This window comes from Saccostrea echinata, unplaced genomic scaffold, assembly GCF_033153115.1.
Source record: "Saccostrea echinata isolate AGI-Se365-2 ecotype Australia unplaced genomic scaffold, CSIRO_AGI_Sech_v1 ptg000025l, whole genome shotgun sequence".
In the NCBI taxonomy this organism is placed as follows: Eukaryota; Metazoa; Mollusca; class Bivalvia; order Ostreida; family Ostreidae; genus Saccostrea; species Saccostrea echinata.
Window position 1 is genome coordinate 23,652,462 of NW_026889774.1, and position 20,350 is coordinate 23,672,811.

At 34.0% G+C, this 20,350-nt stretch overlaps 1 protein-coding gene across 1 annotated transcript; it reads left to right on the plus strand.

Annotated features, from left to right (window-relative positions):
• The first annotated feature begins 15,421 nt into the window (after positions 1-15,421).
• On the plus strand, positions 15,422-18,929 carry LOC133192739 (uncharacterized). The gene is made up of 5 exons (XM_061328752.1): positions 15,422-15,512; positions 16,116-16,187; positions 16,498-16,572; positions 17,446-17,582; positions 17,803-18,929. Exons 1-4 carry the CDS (start codon positions 15,462-15,464, stop codon positions 17,563-17,565), a joined length of 318 nt encoding a protein of 105 aa, XP_061184736.1. The 5' UTR covers positions 15,422-15,461; the 3' UTR covers positions 17,566-17,582; positions 17,803-18,929.
• The last annotated feature ends 1,421 nt before the right edge of the window (positions 18,930-20,350 follow it).

The following is a 20,350-nucleotide window of genomic DNA, read 5'->3' on the forward strand; positions in this document are numbered from 1 at the left end:
TGACTTAACTGTCATTGTTTGCTAACTGATTTTTCAACCAATTTTGTTATAATGAATATTTTTACTTGAATTTCTGTGATTTGTGTCATTTGTACTAATCTTGTGTCAGTTGTATATTTTCAGGGACTCAGAGGAGGAAGAAGGAAGGAGGACATAGGCTCACCAAAAGAGGAAGAATAGTCAATTTCCCAGCTAAATTCAGCAGCCAACCTTGCTGGAATAGGTAAGAAACAAGCTGATTTTTTTTTTAATTAAACTTCTCACTTGATATGAAATGCAAGTGTTCCTTCTTTGATGTGTCTGGGTTTATTTTCTTTGTTAGCAGAAGAATGAGTTCGCTGACCAGGATCCTAAAGTGATTAGTAGACCCTCTCACATTCAACTCCCGCCATGAGTAGAATGCATGGTAAGATTCAGTTCTACTTCACTTTACTTTTACATCATCAGGACCCACTTTAACTGCCAGGGTCGTATAGCAAGTATTTTTTATATAATCCTCTCTGACCTTTCTTTCTCCTATCCCCTCCCTACTCTAATATAACTAACCGTCCACCACACCTTGTCCCCCAATCTGATTTCTATCGTAACCTTACCAACGTTATTGTTTTATTTTTTGTTTATGATTTTTTTCTTTTGGATAACTGATAGTCCAACTAAAAATGATTTATTGATTATGTTTACTTGAATATCTGTGATTTCTACAATGCATTGAATTATTACTAATCTTTTCTTCATGATATATTTTCAAAGATGAGAGATGAAAGGGGGAGGACCAGGGCAGATGAACAGAGGAAGAGGAGTGTATTGCCCAGCTATGTTCAGCAGCCATCATTTGCCAAGGAGTGAGTAAAAAGCTTTTTTTGCAATTTTCAAATTTTTCAAGTACTAAGTGAGTTTTTTAAGTCTTTCTTCCTTGATTTGAAGTCTTGTTCCCTCTCTGGTTTCTTTATTTTTGTTGCACTTTTAGATCTCTGTTTTCTATTTAACTTTTCTACTTTAACCTCTTGAATTTTATAAGCTCACCTGAACCAAAGTCTCAGATGAGCTTTTCTGATAAAAAAATTATCCGTTGTCTTCTTCGTCATTGTTTTCATAAACTTTTTGCAATTTCATCCAGAACCACTAGGCTAATTTCAACCAAACTTGGCAAAAAGTATCCTTGGGTGAAGGGGATTCAAGCTTGTTCAAATGAAGGGCCACACCCTCTTTCAAGGAAGATAATTAAGAACAAATAAAAATTGGGTAAGGCCATTTAAAAAAAGATCTCAAGAACCACTAAGTCAGAAAAGATAAAACTTGCGTGAAAAATTCCTGAAATGGTACAGATTCAAATTTGTTCAATTCACGAGGGTATGGAGGGACCACTATGGGTGATAAAAGTTTTACATGGGTTTGTGTAGGAAAAAGTCTTTATAAATCTTCTTCTCAAGAATAGAAAAGGCATGACTAATCATATTTATATTTAAGCATCTTCAGGTAGTGTAGATTCAAGTTTGTTCAAATCATGGGGGGGGGGGGGGGGCTTCAATGGGCAATAAAAGTTTTACATGGGTATTTATAGAAAAGAAAAACTTTATAAGTCTTCCTCTCAAGAACAGCAAAGGCATTATCAGTGATATTTATTCCAAAACATGGCCGCTGAAAGTAGGATGAAGCTACAGTGGGGAGAAACAAATCTTTAAGAAATCTGATGATGCAGAACAGCAAAGCCATGATCAGTCATAGTTTTATATGTAAGCATTCACAGGTAGTGTATTTTCATGTTATGACTGGGGGGGGGGGGGGGGGATGGATTAAAGTTTTACATAGAAATTCAAAAATAAATGTAAAAATTTTCATCTTAAGAACAGAAAAACTATGTTTAGTCACATTAAAGGTGCTTAGACACAGATTTCAAGTTAATATTTACTCCAATTTTCTGTATAATTTCATGACTTATGTGTTGCTATAGCATTTCATACGAAAATTTGATAAAAATCTTATTTTGTCTGGAAGTTATTGAAACTTCGAATTTCTGGGCGCATTTGATAGACACATCCTTGCACTTTCACAAATTTTAACTTTATCCTTATTACTTTAGAAAAGTAACAATTTTGTTGTTTATTAATGAAAAATATTAAAACTATAATGTAGAATTTTCAGAGTAGAAATGTAGAAAGCAAAATCCTATCACCAGTAATATCAGTCCGTGCTCAGTGGTGTGTGCAGAGTTTAACAATTGAACATACCCAGTGAAACGTAAACATTAACAACAACAGAGCTCGTGCTCTGTTTTTAAAAACAGTTTACGTTTCACGGGTGTATTCAATTTGTTAAAACCCTGTACACAACTACACAATACTGAGCACGGGCTGACAATACTTAAGTGAGTGGATTTGCTTTCGCACATTGTTACTCTGAATTTTCTGGATTATAGATGTTATATTATTCATTAATACGCAACAAAATTGCTACTTTTCTTAAGTATTAAGGATAAAGTTAAAAATTGTGAAAGTGCAAGGATGTGTTAATCAAACGCCTCCCGAATTTCGTAGTTTCAATAATTTCCAGATTAAATAAGTTTTTGATTTTATTTTCGTGTGAAATGCTATAGCAACATATAAGTTGTGATATTATACAGAATATTTGAGAAAATATAAGCTTCAAATCTGTGTCTATGCACCTTTAACATGGAAGCATATATAGGTAATGTATATTCAAATTCATTAAAATCATGACCCTATGGGGTAGGGAAGTGCCACAATGGGCAATCAAAGTTCTACATAGGAATACACAGAAAAAAAGCTTAAATTTTTTTTCCCAGGAACAGCAAAGTCATGTTTAGCTATATTTATAAAGAAGCACCCTTGGTGTAGATTCAAGTTTGCTCAAATCTGACCTGACCCCCCCCCCCCCCCCCCCCCCCCCCCCCCCGGATGTGGTGGGGCTACAATGGGTGATCAAGTTAAACATGGAAATATATAGGAAAAAGAATCTGCTGATGAACAAAAGGGGTCACAGTTACTCAGGTAAGCATTGTGGCCCATGGGCCTCTTGTACTTTTAAAGGAATGGTTCGGCAAACCTCAATCCCATTGCAAGGTAGGAATCCATTGCTAGTTAGATTCAAGTCTGAGCACCTGTACTGTGTTGATTTCTTTGAGCCCAAGTGAACTTTTAGATTTAAGTTTGTCTGTTGTTTGTCATCATGAGTGTTGTTGTAAACTTAACACAATTTTATCTTCTTCTCCAGAACCACTGGTCCAATTTCAACCCCATCCTTGTGTAAAAAGGGGATTCAAGTTTGTTCAAATGAAGAACTACACCCTGAGTCAATGGGGGTGGGGGTACTTGAGAAAAAGGAGAAGGCCTAAATTGTAATTCAAGAGGGGATAATTAAGAAATAGTCAATATTGAGGTTAGTCAGTTAAATATCATCTTCTCATGAACCGTTATTCAAGAAAAAAAAATATATTGAAGCTTCCTAATGTGTAGATTCAAGTTAATTGGGATGTTCTTTGTTAACAGGCAGAAGATGAGGCAGACCTCAATCCCATGGATAGGACCACCATGCTACAACAAGACTTTGGAGAATAAGGATTAACTGCTGCCTAACCATAAATTGATGGTAAGACACTAGCTCTAGGCATTTCATTGTGTATGTTAGATTTTATGAGCCTTTCTCATTTCTTGAATTCCTAGTGTCTTTTTGTTTGTTCATAGGCATGTGATTTTGCTGGCATTGATCCTGATTCCAAGAGCAGGTTGCCATGATTCAGGAAAAGTTCAAAGAGATCAACGAGTGCTGACCTAAAAATGAAGGTAATTAAGACACCAGCTCTACAAACTCCTTCTATGAGGGTTGTTCGGAAAGTTCGTGGACTAGCGCCATAAAATTAAAACCGTTTAAGATACATCAATGAATTTTTTAACGTTTAATTAGCATTATCTTTTTTTATTTATATAATAAACTATACATCATTAGTTTTATTTTTTAATAAATTGTTGGTGTTTTTGAAAGCAATGGTATGTCCAGGCGGCGCAACCTCAAAGATTACGTGTTTTTTTCTACCTAACCATAACTGAGAAAAAAATCATTTTTTTGATTAAAGCATTTGTCATTCAAAAATCCCGTTAATTCAGTCTTGTGGTATTACACAATTGTACCGTAAAATTTGCAATTTTTACCCCATTCTGTAAGTTGTATGAAATTTTATCGTAAATTTTATATGAAATGTCAAAACAATTGTGGGGTTGTAATGACGTTAGAAAGGAGGGTGGATTTCTTTTTCCAACATTCTATAAAGTTTCACCCTCTGGAAAAACTGGCATAGACCTAGGAAATATTTAAATGGGCTACTGAGAAGTAATATGCATTCAGAGTACTTGTGTTTAAACGCCGAAAAAGATTAGAGAGACGCGAGATGTAAAAGTTAATGTTGATTTGTAGTCAGGGTGTTCAAAGTTTGTCACGTCGAAAAGTGACGTTGATCTTGGGTGATAGATGTTGAACTCCGACAAGCAAATATGCTGTTATAATCAAGTGAGGATCTTTCAGATCTATTTACAATTTTACATGCATTGAAATCAGCTGTTTATAACATTGTAAAATCATATAAACAAGAGGGGTTTAAATCTTTACTTAACTCCAAGGAAACTCATCAAGAAATGTGTATGAGGTAGAGAATGCGGACATTGAAAAACAATGACGTCATTAAACTAAATGGCGACAGCGCCGGGTGATCATATAATGTCTTTTTATTTTATGATAATTTGGTAAATATTCAAGGTATCAAGCTAAAATTTTCAACATTTCTTTAACTTTTGTTGTTGTATGTTCATTAAAAATTTTGTAAGCATAGACTTCATAGTATTAATTTATGGCATCAGTCCACGAACTTTTCAAACAACCCTCGTATTCTGTGAAATTACGTTAGACCTTTCATTTGTTGAAGTTACCCCGGTATATTAATATTTTTGATGACCCCTCCAGACTGTTTCTTTACAGGCAGACTGGCATCAATATTGTTTCTAAGAGCAGACAAATATGCATCAACAAGAGTGCAGAGATAAGGATGGGCTGCAGCCTGACCTGGAAGTGATGGTAAGGGGCCAGCTGTATACCTTTCACATGATGAGACTTTTAAGGTCACTTCAGTCTATCATTGACATTTCGCCATTCATATTTGCCCATCATGATGTTTTATGCATTGTCTGTTGTCCATTCAATACAGTAGAACAAACTTATAACATGATTGCTTATAATGAATTCATGGTTATAGTGATTCAAATTCCTGATTTTAAATATATTGTGAACTAAACAGATATAACTTTTATAATAAGCAAATTTTGCCCATCCCTATAAGTATGTTTTACTGCATTTTTAACTTCTTTAATACTTTCTGTCCAATTTTATGCAAAGTTTCAAAAATGTTATAAACTTTTCATCTTTTCTGCAATTCTGGAAGAAACTTAGTGCTTGGTTAGGAAGAGATTGAAACTCTCTACCAAAATATTGTTTATCATGACCCTCAGGGTAGAGAACTCTACAAATAATTTTTTGTCACACAGTGCTAGAATTCTAGTTCTGTTTGGGGCTTATTTAGTCATCATGGTCTGGGAAATTCATAGAACTCAGGTGACCATTTTAGTTAATCTATGATACTGTTGATGAATATGACTAGATATTTAGCCTTCAATTCTACAGTCTGCAAGGCGGACTTGTCACCTATTTTTCAGCCCTTTGTAACAAAAATGAATATATGTACAAAGTAATATAAGAGATAAACAACTTTTATTAAAGATTTCTTCAAATTTCTTTTAATAATTTATTTGCACTGTCTTTATTTTTTTTTTTTTACATTTTTTTTATTTACAGAAAATTAGCCAAGAGGAAACTAATTATGTCACCATCTATTGAGAATGTAGAGGATGGATCACCTGATAAAAAAATATAAGGACAAGGAGGATTTGTTTGTCACCTTTTTTTCAAATTGGACACAAAACTGTTAATAGCTAAACTCAAAGAATTCAATTTGCATTGCTAAGTACATTGTTATTAACAAAGTGATGGACACACTAAATACCTAAACTTACAGAATTCAGTGGACAGTACTGAGTACATTTTTATAACAAAGTGATGGACACACTAAACAGCTAAACTCACAGAATTCAATGGACATGAAGTGCTGAGTATATTGTTATGAACAAAGTGATGGACACTGAACAGCTAAACTCACAGAATTCAATGGACAGTGCTGAGTACATTGTTATAACAAAGTGATGGACACTGAACAGCTAAACTCACAGAATTCAATGGACAGTGCTGAGTAAACTAAACAGCTAAACTCACAGAATTCAATGGACAGTGCTGAGTACACTAAACAGCTAAACTCACAGAATTCAATGGACAGTGCTGAGTACATTGTTATAACAAAGTGATGGACACACTAAACAGCTAAACTCACAGAATTCAATGGACAGTGCTGAGTACATTGTTATAACAAAGTGATGTACACACTAAACAGCTAAACTCACAGAATTCAATGGACAGTGCTGAGTACATTGTTATAACAAAGTGATGGACACACTAAACAGCTAAACTTACAGAATTCAATGAACAGTGCTGAGTATATTGGTATGAACAAATTAAAGTGATGGACACTCTGAACAGCTAAACTCACAGAATTCAATGGATAGTGATGAGTACATTGTTATTAACAAAGTGATTGACACACTAAGCAGCTAAACTCACAGAATTCAATGCACAGTGCTGAGTACATTGTTATTAACAAAGTGATGGACACACTAAACAGATTAACTCACAGAATTCAATGGACAGTGCTGAGTACATTGTTATAACAAAGTGATGTACACACTAAACAGCTAAACTCACAGTATTCAATGGACAGTGCTGAGTACATTATTATTAACAAAGTGATGTACACACTAAACAGCTAAACTCACAGTATTCAATGGACAGTACTGAGTACATTATTATTAACAAAGTGATGTACACACTAAACAGCTAAACTCACAGAATTCAATGGACAGTGCTGAGTACACTAAACAGCTAAACTCACAGAGTTCAATGGACAGTACTGAGTACATTGTTATTAACAAAGTGATGGACACTCTGAACAGCTAAACTCACAGAATTCAATGGACAGTACTGAGTACATTGTTATAACAAAGTGATGTACACACTAAACAGCTAAACTCACAGAATTCAATGGACAGTGCTGAGTACATTGTTATAACAAAGTGATGTACACACTAAACAGATAAACTCACAGAATTCAATGGACAGTGCTGAGTACATTGTTATTAACAAAGTGATGGACACACTAAACAGCTAAACTCACAGAATTCAATGGACAGTACTGAGTACATTGTTATAACAAAGTGATGTACACACTAAACAGCTAAACTCACAGAATTCAATGCACAGTGCTGAGTACATTGTTATAACAAAGTGATGTACACACTAAACAGCTAAACTCACAGAATTCAATGGACAGTGCTGAGTACATTGTTATAACAAAGTGATGTACACACTAAACAGCTAAACTCACAGAATTCAATGGACAGTACTGAGTACATTATTATTAACAAGGTTATGGACATACTAAACAGCTAAACTCACAGAATTCAATGGACAGTACTGAGTACATTATTATTAACAAAGTGATGTACACACTAAACAGCTAAACTCACAGTATTCAATGGACAGTACTGAGTACATTATTATTAACAAAGTGATGTACACACTAAACAGCTAAACTCACAGAATTCAATGGACAGTACTGAGTACATTATTATTAACAAAGTGATGTACACACTAAACAGCTAAACTCACAGAATTCAATGGACAGTACTGAGTACATTATTATTAACAAGATTATGGACATACTAAACAGCTAAACTCACAGAATTCAATGGAGAGTGCTGAGTACACTAAACAGCTAAACTCACAGAATTCAATGAACAGTGCTATGTACATTGTTATCAACAAAGTGATGGACACTCTGAACAGCTAAACTCACAGAATTCAATGGACAGTGCTGAGTACATTGTTATTAACAAAGTGATGGACACTCTGAACAGCTAAACTCACAGAATTCAATGGACAGTGCTGAGTACATTGTTATAACAAAGTGATGTACACACTAAACAGCTAAACTCACAGAATTCAATGGACAGTGCTGAGTACATTGTTATAACAAAGTGATGTACACACTAAACAGCTAAACTCACAGAATTCAATGGACAGTGCTGAGTACATTGTTATTAACAAAGTGATGGACACACTAAACAGCTTAACTCACAGAATTCAATGGACAGTGCTGAGTCCATTGTTATAACAAAGTGATGTACACACTAAACAGCTAAACTCACAGAATTCAATGGACAGTGCTGAGTACACTAAACAGCTAAACTTACAGAATTCAATGGACAGTGCTGAGTACATTGTTATTAACAAAGTGATGGACACACTAAACAGCTAAACTCACAGAATTCAATGGACAGTGCTGAGTACATTGTTATTAACAAAGTGTTGGACATACTAAACAGCTAAACTCACAGAATTCAATGGACATGAAGTGCTGAGTACATTGTTATTAACAAAGTGTTGGACATACTAAACAGCTAAACTCACAGAATTCAATGGACAGTGCTGAGTACATTGTTATTAACAAAGTGATGGACACTGAACAGCTAAACTCACAGAATTCAATGGACATGAAGTGCTGAGTACATTGTTATTAACAAAGTGATGGACACACTAAACAGCTAAACTCACAGAATTCAATGGACAGTGCTGAGTACATTGTTATTAACAAAGTGATGGACACTCTGAACAGCTAAACTCACAGAATTCAATGGACAGTGCTGAGTACATTGTTATTAACAAAGTGTTGGACATACTAAACAGCTAAACTCACAGAATTCAATGGACAGTGCTGAGTACATTGTTATAACAAAGTGATGTACACACTAAACAGCTAAACTCACAGAATTCAATGGACAGTGCTGAGTACATTAACAACAAACTTCATCTGATCTTTATGGATATATGCTCTGCTCCTGATTTGTATTGTTCTAATGGTCTTTTGAGCTTGATTGCTGTTTGTTAATTATCTCCATATTTCATACATGTACCACCTGCACCACCACATCAGATGTAACTGAATAATTTCTGACATGCATACAGAGATAGGGACGGACTAGAAACCTGTTGGACTTAAGAGAAAAATATTTTTCATCCACTTAGCTTTAACTTATTCATCACAAAAAGTAATGTTTTCCAATTTTTTCCCACATTTTTATTGTTTATTTGAATGACAATTTCAGCAGAAAGATTTTTTTAACAATACTGAATTAAGAAGATAGGGCTGATCAGTCCCCCACCTTTTTTACATTCAGAGGAACAGATAACAGGAAATATCTTTTGGGATATAATCTCCATCATTTTAACTCTTTTTTACTTTAATATTTATTTTTTTTTAATGATCATTCAAAAAATTAACTGCTTTCTGAATTATAAGGAAAGTATCCTCATTCAAAATTTAAATATGAAAATACATCATATAAAGTATTTATTCTTTTCGAATGTTAGATATAGGCCTCTTATTGACAAATTTCTTTTGTTCAAATTTTTTGTTATTTCATTTTTTTTTTTAAATCATTTTAAACAGTAAATATACATTGCTATTTGAACAGTAAATAAACAATGCTATTTAATTTTTCAATTTTTGTTCAAAATGCCAAAATCGTGCAAAAATTGAAAAGCATAGAAATGACTTTTCTGAGTTAGCTTTTAGTAATTTTCCTTTCAATTACCCTATTCCTTCAATGTATTCTCTTTTTCTTATGTATTCTCTTTTCTTCCATTTTTGTTGTTTCCCTCATAAAGCACATACATGTAGTCTGAAGTAAATGTATGTTTTATTATAACATATATTTGTTTATTATATCCATATAAAAGGCTATAAGTTTGAATTTTCAACTTCAATTCATTTCATTGAGCAATACTATTTTGCTATTTTAATTTTTTTTTTTTTAAATTTTAACATAAAGTAAGAATTTGGAAAATGGATAAATTACCTATTATGAAGCATTTTTTTGTTATCAAAACTGTACCTTTCTCTTTCCTTTTTTTTTTAGTTAAGAAGAATATTTTCTTTCTTCTGTTCATATGAATTTGAAAACTTAATTAAATGGCAGGGGGTGTCTCCAAGACTATGTCTCACCCCTAACTCAATTTTGCTTCATTTTGATTTTTCCCCTAACTCATTTTTACATTGATATTTATTGATTCATACAATGTAATATATTTTGAAATTCTCTTATTTTTCTTTTTAATTATAACTTTATAAGGGCAGTATCGGTAGATTTAAGTTTCTGCAGTTTCATTTTCATTTCTTTACGTCAAGTTCATTTCAGACAGCAATATTTATTTTGATATTGTATTTTTAAATAACTTTACAAAAACTGCAAAAATCAGATATCAAGAAAAATTAAACCTGTTATATTGCACATATAAATACAAGTTTTTAACAAGTTAGATATTATGGGATACTTTTTTCTCTTTTAAATTTTCAAAGGTAGTGAAATAAATTTTATGTCTCAAAACTCTCCTTTCTCTAACTTTTTTTCACTTTCATACAATATATTAGCAATTCATCATTTCGGGCATAAGTTTTAATTTCATTTTTGAGAATTGTATACATGTAGTAAAAACCTCCCTCCCTCCCTTTGCTTATATGTCTTTGTATAAAGACACCCATTAACTTTTTCATTAACTTAATAGTATAAGTAATATTTAATTAGTACATGTACTTTATAACATCGGATAAACAATATGTAAGCAACTTCACATATCTGAATTATTTCTGACTGTGTATAAGAATTTGATATTGATAATGACAATGTTGATATATTTAAGTCTAACATAATTACCTTTTTGTTTTTTCTTTCATTTTATCCACTATTGGTAAAATATTGAATGGCAATTTTATTCATATAGATAAGTTGTATACTGTATTCCTCATTGAACTGTAAATTTTGAAGCTGTGCATAGGGTTAATTGAATCCAAGATACATGTCATGTATTATTTGCATTTTTAATTGTATTTAGAAACACATATAAATTATGAGGCTTATTGTATATTTACATTAATGTAGGAGAGGGTTTGTACATTGTAAGACTGCCCACAACTTTGAAATTTTTATAGAGCAATGTAACCAAGATATGTTTTACATCAAAGAACTGAATTTTTTTTTTTATCTTGACCTTTAACCATTGACCTCAACAGGCCTGCGATTGTTTTTAAGATAGAGCCATCAGATCAAGTTTCATTGCCCTCTTAAATGTTAAATCACTTTTTGATATGCTAGCCAATACATTTTAAAAAAAAAATTCTCTTCACTGATTCTTGAAAAAAAAAATACGGTGATCTCTTAGTTACATTATTACCTTTTGATATGTTTCAACATAAACATTCCAATAAACCAAATCTGAGTTCTTACTATATTCTCTCTTTTTTTCTCTTTGATTTGCACAGCAGGCCTTAATGTACTAATTATTTTTATCTTTTATGTAACAGTTTTAGTTTGTTTTGGATGCTCTCTCCACAATTTTTTTTATTGCAAAAGAATTTCTTGATAATGCTGTATATACTTTGCTTTATACATTTTAATGTTAGGCACCATGTGCAACTAAGTACACAAGTAGTAGAGATAGGTTTTCCAGAGATTCATTTTTTCCTCTAGTTTTTCCTCATAAGCATGACAAGTAATGCAATAATTGTAAAAAATGTTTTTCCCAATGTTATACATGATGCTGTGTTCTCGGTTAAAATTTATGATTCATATTAAAATAAACTAATTCTTTGTCATGCAATTAAACTTGTTGAGTTCTTGCAGAGTCTAAAGGCAGTCTAAGATGTCTATAAAGATTTATCACAAACCCTAGCTCCTTTACTCTGAAATTTTCCATCTCTCCCTGGCCTCTTGGGGGTGGGATGGGGGGAGAAGGGTTTAACTTATTACAAGGATTTTTTAAAAAAAATATATCAATATGGGAGTTTTTGATTATATTGTGATAGAAACTGGGAGGGGGACTGGCCTTTCATTGATCAATATTATACTAAATTAACAGTAAAAGATTTGGAAAAGGGGTCTGCTGTGTCCCCCAGTACTACATGCCTATGATTACAATGTACATCACACATATAAATAAAAAAGCCCATACAGTTATTCCTTTTTAGCTCACCTGAGCTGAAAGCAAGCTTTTCTGATCACATTTTGTCTGGCGTCCGTCTGTAAACTTTTCACATTTTCAACTTATCAAGAACCACTGGGCCAATTTCGACCAAACTTGCTACAAAGCTTCTTTGCGTGAAAGGAATTCAGATTTTGTTCAAAGAAGGGCCACACCCTCTTTCAAGGGGAGATAATTAAGAATTGGTGAAAATTTGGTGTCATCTTTTAAAAATCTTCTTCTCAAGAACCATTGAGCCAGATAAGATGAAACTTAAATGAAACCTTCATTACATAGTTTAGATTCAAATTTGTTCAAATCATGACCCCTGGGGGTAGGGTGGGGCCACAATGGGGGATCAAAGTTTTACATAGTAATATATAGGGGAAAAAACTTTAAAAATCTTCTTCTCAAGAACAACAAAGCCAAAATTAGTAATATTGATATGGAAGTATCCTCTGGTAGTGTAGATTCAAGTTTGTTCAAATTATGACCCCCGGGGGTAGGGTAGGGCCACAATGGGGATCAAAGTTTTACATAGGAATATATAGGATAAATTTTTAGCTCACCTGAGCTGAAAGCTCAAGTGGGCTATTCTGATCACATTTTGTCCGGTGTCCATCTGTCTAGCTGTCTGTCTGTCCATCTGTCTGTAAACTTTTAATTTTTTCGACTTCTTCTCAAGAACCACTTGGCCAATTTCAACCAATCTTGCCACAAAGTATCCTTGGGTAAAGGGGATTCATGTTTGTTCAAATGAATGGCCACGCCTTCTTCCAAGGGGGTCGCCGGCGTGGCACAGTGGTTAGAGCATCTGCTCTAGAGTCGCGGAGTAAGGAGTTGATCCTTACGTCGCTGGTTTGAATCCCACTGCGGGACGTGGAGACCGTATAAACCGAGGTGCCTTGTCGCAGTAGGTGCTGGCACAAAAAAGATCCCTCACTGCTCAATGGCCCTGAGTGCTGAGCATAGGTCAAAATTTGTAGCCCTCCACCGGCAAGTGGTGGCTTCTCCATATGAGTGAAAAATTCTCGAGAGGGACGTTAAACAACAAACAATCAATCAATCTTCCAAGGGGAGATAATAACAAATTAGTGATAAATTAATGACATCTTTTAAAAATCTTCTCAAGAACCACTAGGCCAGGAAAGATGAAACTTATATGGAAACATCCTCATGTAGTGTAGATTCAAGTTTCAAATCATGACCCCCGGGGGTAGGGCGGGGCCGCAATGGACGTTCAAAGTTTTCTGTAGGAATACATAGGAAAAATCTTCTCAAGAACAGCAAAGCCATGATTTGTCATGATGAAAGGCATTCACTCATGATACATTGCTTGAACTTCATTCAATATTTTTATGGTCGATCACCTCTACAATAAATTTAAAATTTTCAATTACATGTACTATTAATCATTCTATTTTATCATTTTAATGACATTCTATTACATAAAATTGCATTTTTATGTATATAGTAGTATTGTATTTATGGGTGTGCAGGTGTATCTGTTGCATGGACTAGTTTCTGAGGGGTGAATTTAGATTATTACACCTCTGAATAAAATTAGATCATTAGTTGTGAATAATTCCCTAGAAACCGCTGATATAATGGACTAATCCCCGTTCTGCCATGAGTTAGTCAAGCAAGCGCATTTATCCCTCCGACAGAAATTGGTTGTAAAATGCTAGTAATTTAGGAATGACTCTAATTCTTGGCCAAATTATTCGAGTATAACCTGGTTTGGGTCAGTTTACGCTTTATAATCCGCGCATTGATTCGCGCATCAATTCAATTATTCAAATAATTAAGAATATCTTCGAGTTTCTGATAATTTGGCGCTCGATATTGGTGTATTCCATTCAATTATTTTTATTTTTTCATACTCGTATATTTTAAAAGAAGCAGAATTTTTCATCACAGTCGATAAAATATGCAGATTCTGTTTGTTGTGCGACTTTTGTACCTTAAATTTTTTGTACTTTTGCTGAAAATTTCTACTGAGACGACTGTAAAACCTCATCTTTTCTACTGTATAATTACTACAGTGACTTAAAAATTAATCAACTATATTCTACATATCAGTAATTTTATCTTCAATATTAAATTGAATTCAACTCTTGTACCTTTCTCTTAAATACTAGTTTAAAGAGGCGATGCATTGAAGTGATATTTTTATAATCATTTTTATTTGCTTAGGTGTATGCGAACTAGGATTAGTGGCTACCATAGAACTGGATCCGCATATCACATCACTACAACTGAATGGCAGCAAAGTTGATGGCGTTAATTAATATGTTCAGTTTCAATTCTTGAGTTTAATTGGATTTTTACAATATCAATCCTAATATCAATCAAACATATTTTGTGGATGAAGTCAAAAAGGAGATTGTTTCACTACAGAAAAAAAAATTATTAAGACATCCTCAACTCTTTGATCATAATAGATAGTGCAAATCTTTGTACATTTTGTATTTGGAAACATTCAAAGTGCAGAGTTCTTATAATCTTTGAATGAGAGCTCCCTTGATTTTGGATAAGTTTGACCATTTGCAAATTTGTCACGACACATGCAGTCTTCCCCCCCCCCTTTTTTTTTAGCTACAGTGTAAACAGTAAACATTCTATAGGATGTGTGACGACCGAATGACAACTCTGCACAGGGGATTGGTTCCTCACGTGCCTCAAACCTCGCACGATTGCCGATTGGAGATTGACGGCAAACTACCCATAGTCCTCTGCTTCTCCGCAGTTTGATATGTATTAGAAGAAGAGAAAAATGCGACGGACCAGACCGGGATTCGAAACACTCCCCCATCTCTAGTCAGGTGCTCTACCAACTGAGCTATCTGGCTAACGTCAATCGAACCCGTCTAACCGCCACAGGTACAAACGAACTCTGGCGGAAGTTTGATGATGACGGTTTTTCGATTATGACGTCACATCACGTTAAATTTGCCATATCAAATTTAACATGCAATTTATAACGACTAAAATCCTAAAACAAGTGAAAAATGTAAAGGATAACATGAGAGGTAAGCAAATTTTACAATTTACTTGTTTCTACGCTTGTTCTTAATTTGTGTTACTAATAGAGATGACGTCACACTTGGTAACTGCTAGGGAGTGTTGCGTTGTAGTTACCGTTGTTAGTTACTCACTTCGATCAGTAGAGAGTAGACGTGTTTCTGTACACAGCAACGCAAATTGCAAATATCACAATGAAAAGGCAAAGATCTGTAGAGAGAAAGAATAAGAGTGTTTCTAAGAGGGTAATGCATCAGGAAATAAATAATTTACTCCCCCAAAACTTTTTTTTCTTCAAAATACAGCACATTTTACAATACGTGAGTTGAAAGGGGGGGGGGGGGCGAGGCTACTTTTCTTTTTAATTCGACATGCTATAATTACATTTAATTTCAATGCATGTATCTTTGGCTACAATGAAGAAAAACTTAAAATAAAAATAATTTCTAGTTCACAACATTATGTAAATCTATAAACGTAAAGCGGGGGGGGGGGGGGTGTTCATGAAATTAGGTTACATTTCGTACAAAGAATTTAATTCTGTTTCATCTTAACATGCCTCCTTTTTTGTAAATGCCTTGAATTTCTGCAGATAAAATTTCTGTTTTTGGCATTAAAAGGGGAAGCTGTAGACGTCCTATCATTGAGTACGTTAAGATGTATTCTGTTAAAGGTTCTCATGTCATTATGTTAGAACCAACGTGATAATACATGTTCATACAGTTAAAATAGAGGATCTAACATTTGCTAGAAGCATAAAGAAAGAGATAAATGAATAAAAACAAATAAAAATGTAACACGTTTTGACTTGAATTGTGTAATAACAGGTATTTTTTTTTAATTATCAGCGCCGTATAGAGCCCTCTTCAGATGACAAACAGTGGTACGAGGTGATGTTGAGTCTGGCGGCTAAATCTGCTGTAAGTCTTTCTGTCTGTATATATGTCTCTCTCTCTCTCTCTCTCCAAATCTTCAATTAGTAACCTCTGTCATTTCTCTCCAGTGCAAACCAGTCTTTGCTTCTGCTGCTCAGGGATGGGTAGAGCATATTGAAGACTGGGTAAGAGTCTGTGTGGGAGCATTTTCCTCAGTTACCCAAAACAAGCACTACCCATAATTGTACTTTCATATCCAATAAATAATTACTTTCTGTTACTTGCATAAGTATTTAAAAGAGTTTTATACGATGAATATCTTGTTGCATGACTCACTGATTATTATTTTTTTTAGCGTAAATTGACCAGTGCCATCAACAAGTCTGAGGAGCGTAGGGAACTTCCCACCATACCACAACCTACGCACCAGGTTAGTGTCGCACTTATTCTCAACAACAGAGCAATTTAATCAGTAACATTTCAAACTTTCTCTTTTTTAAAAAAAAAAAGAATTTTTGGCAAATGTTTTAAATAATAAAATCTGACCATTTGAATCACTAGCGGATCTAGGATTTTTTTTCTTTAAAAAAGTTATAAAGGGAGAAGATCTATATCCACTGAATATTAAAAATATTCCAAAGATACACATTCTGAAAAGCACCCCCCCCCCCCTTCTCCCAAAAAAATCTTAAGTCATTTCGTATGCCTTTGTGTATATGTATGTAGGTTTGGGTTACCTTACCAAGTTTAAGTAGCGGATGGGTGGGTGGGGAAAAGTATGTTAGGTAAGCTTGATATGCTTCATATTCACAATATCTCCGTGGGTTTCAAGTTTTCTTGGGAAATAGATGTTCCAGTGTCATTTTCGGCTATCCTCTTCAGTGGCGGATCTAGGAATTTCGTAACGGGGGGGGGGGGGGGCAGGCAGTAGAAGGCATGGGGTCTGGGGGCTGCATTGAAGCCCTCAGTGGGTCTAGGGCAAGGCTCTGGTGGGGTCCGGGGGAGAAGCCCCCGGAAGCTGACAAATTCTTACAAAGAAGAGATGTTTTTCCTTGATTTTAGGATAATGCACATATAAGTTCTACATACAAAAAATTCAAACGAGAGGGGGGAAGGGGGCGCACCCCCGGCGCGCCGGCCCTTGATCCGCCTTTGCTCTTTGTAAATATAAAATGCTGCAAATTCTTACGACCGAAGCCAATAACCACACATCCCCTTCCCCTGCACTGGATCTGCTCTTCAAATCTGATCTTTTTTTTTAAATTTTAAAAAATGAAATTCACGTTGTGATCAATCTGTATAGATGGAGTGGTTGGCTAGAGTCAATTTTAAGCACAGGGAAGTGCGCCGTGACGTATCAAAACAGAGACAACACCAAGTCTCCAAGACTCAGGACTTGAACACATCCTTTTACGTCTATTAATAAGGAGATTGTTCTTGGTAAGTAGAACTTAATGACTTGTGTCTGGTCTGCTGGTTAAGTTTTGTCATGGACGTTGTTGCTTATTAGATAAAAATATAAGCTCTTTATTTATCAATCTCTTTGCTTAGGAAAATATATACCACTTATTCAAAAGTTTATCCCTTTATTTAAAAAAAACATATATAAATTCTTTTATCTTGTAAATACTGAAAAATCTAAATATATTTACCACTGTAGGTAAAGATGCAAACTGCAAAGATATTTTTTCAGCAAACGTCTTTGGCAAGATGGACATAGTGACAATCCCATTTGCACTTGCACTCTGTGTTGAGTCTCTTGAATATGGAATATTATCAACTTTCGGCATGTTTGTACAAAGACAGTGTTGTATATATTCAACGCATGCGTTGTATTAGACATTGCTAATATAGCATTCATACGAATATCGCTGTGCTGGAATTCCGTTATAACGGGGAGCATTAAAATAGGACCCTGTGTGTTTTAATTTCAACACATGTGAGACATACTTGACAGAGACGTTGTTCATATGACAAGTTTTATTGCCGTCTCAAGATAGTCATGGTACCCAAGACTGTACTGAGCTGAGATTTTTTAATTAAGCCATTTTTGGGGACAATGTGCATGACTGTACAAAGTGTTGTATTTAATACATTTCCTGCTTTTTTGCAGAGGAATTGTTTACTGGCATGTTTTCTTTGCCGTTATTTTGTAGGGCAAAACCCACCATTTTAGCGGTTTATTTCTCTTGATATATAAAAATTAAACAAACGACGAGGACCGAGATTTCAAGATATTGAAAAAAAAAACCCAAAGTAATTTGCAATGTCTGAAAAATAAATATTATTTTGACTTTAATTTCATATTTTCCTCTCAAATTTTGACATTCTTTATATAAAATTTCCTGTTTATTTCAATTTTGGTTTTTTTTTTTTAATTCTTTCAAATAATAACATAGATAAAATGAGCTGGTGTGATACACTCCTAGTTTAAAATAGTGGGTTAGTGCCAATTTTTTTTTTTTTTTAGCAATCTGTCCGTTGTTGTCCAATTTTAGACTGACGAATATCTTTGATAAAAGTCTAATATATAAAAGTAAGATGTACCCATAAATAATGATTTTCAAAATTTTATTTGCATGGTTAATTATTTCCATTTGAAAATTTGACCATTCTCAGCGGGACAGATTGCTTATGTACATGTTTTCTGTACATGTAATTTTTTTTCGATTATCTTTGACACTCAGAGTTTCAGTATCATTTTTTAAAACGAAAAATGGTCATTTTATTGATATAAATATATAGTTCAACTTTCATAAGATATAAATGGCAAAAATATATTTTATACTCACGGTAAATTTTATCATATATTAAACTTACAATAATTGTGCTTAATTCTTTCATTCTCTTCATTACATGCATACAACTTTTTTATCGATTAAGAAACCCTGGGTGAATAAGATTGTTTCATATCCATACACTGTGTGTATCCTTGTATATAGTTTTTGCATGCATGGTGTTTTTATTGTACATAATAAAATTTATCCAAAAAAATGATTTTGATATTTGTATCATTCCATGTGTGTGTGTACGAGATATAAGTCAGTCTTGCGTGTCATTGTCAAGGAATAAATGCACCGCAAAAACGAATGATGAAACACCCATCAGGAACTATGATATTACGGTGAAGCATAAAAGAAAATTATTCTTACCTTTATTTATTTAAATTATTCAAGTTTGCTGACACAAGACTTAATTACATGTAACAGTAAGGACATGATTGACATAATCCGCTTTTGGGTTTCCCACATCATTTCTGCAAGATTCATCAACTGACAAGGTTGGTGACATATACATGTATATACCTTGATAGAGAGATGGACGGATAGATAGACGGACGAAAAGTGTTACATCAATAATCAGAGCTCAGTAATGTGGAATTATTGCTCAAAAAGTAATTATACCTCGGTATGAATACTCTTTTTTTCTTTTTTGAAGAATTATTTCACAATGATTTATAACATCAATGCATCAGTGCATCAATTCTTTTACAGAAAGAACAATTCAGTAAAATATAGAAGAGGGGGTCGAGGGTGGGGGGTATTTTTAATTAGATTGATGTTGGTATCATATAACGCGAATCAATATGCAAAAAATAAAAAAAAATATTTATACTGTCAACCATTGAACTGTTGAATGCAGAAGTAAATTAAGAATATCTATCACAGGTGCTTGGGGACGGGATCCCCCCTCCCGTGTTCCGTACCCCTAGGGTTCTTTGACAGTTTTTTAAAAATAAAAATGTTTTGCTATGACACAATGACATTCACAAAGTATTACAATTGAAAATCCAAAATATAACCTAAAACCATGAAAACTAGCCTTTTATAAAAATCCACACGCTCTGCCCGGATACTTTTAGTATCAGAAAGTGTGGATTTTTATAAAAGGGTAGTTTTAGGCTATATTTTGGATTTTTAAGTTGTAATACTTTATGAATGTATCATAGAAAAATATTTTATTTTTTAAAAAAGTCTAAGAACCCTAGGAGTACAGAACACGGGTGGGGTGGGGGTGGGGGTCCCGTCCCCAAGCATCTGTGCAGTTGTTGTGCGCAGGATTGAATGAAATAACAGGTACGATGATAAGCATGATAAGTTTCATACTCTTCATACTCGGTTAATGAATATGGGTTATTATATTTACTTCTACCACCCTCCACCTTTTCCATTGAATCCACCACTGTGTTCTTTAGTCTTCAAACGATA

What these genes read in the sequence shown, in the direction of transcription:
- LOC133192739 (XM_061328752.1), top strand. Translation starts at nt 15,462, where the DNA reads ATGAAAAGGCAAAGATCTGTAGAGAGAAAGAATAAGAGTGTTTCTAAG. An exon ending in GTCTGGCGGCTAAATCTGCT is followed by an intron (nt 16,188 to 16,497) that starts GTAAGTCTTTCT and finishes TATTTTTTTTAG; the next exon opens with CGTAAATTGACCAGTGCCAT. An exon ending in TACCACAACCTACGCACCAG is followed by an intron (nt 16,573 to 17,445) that starts GTTAGTGTCGCA and finishes CAATCTGTATAG; the next exon opens with ATGGAGTGGTTGGCTAGAGT.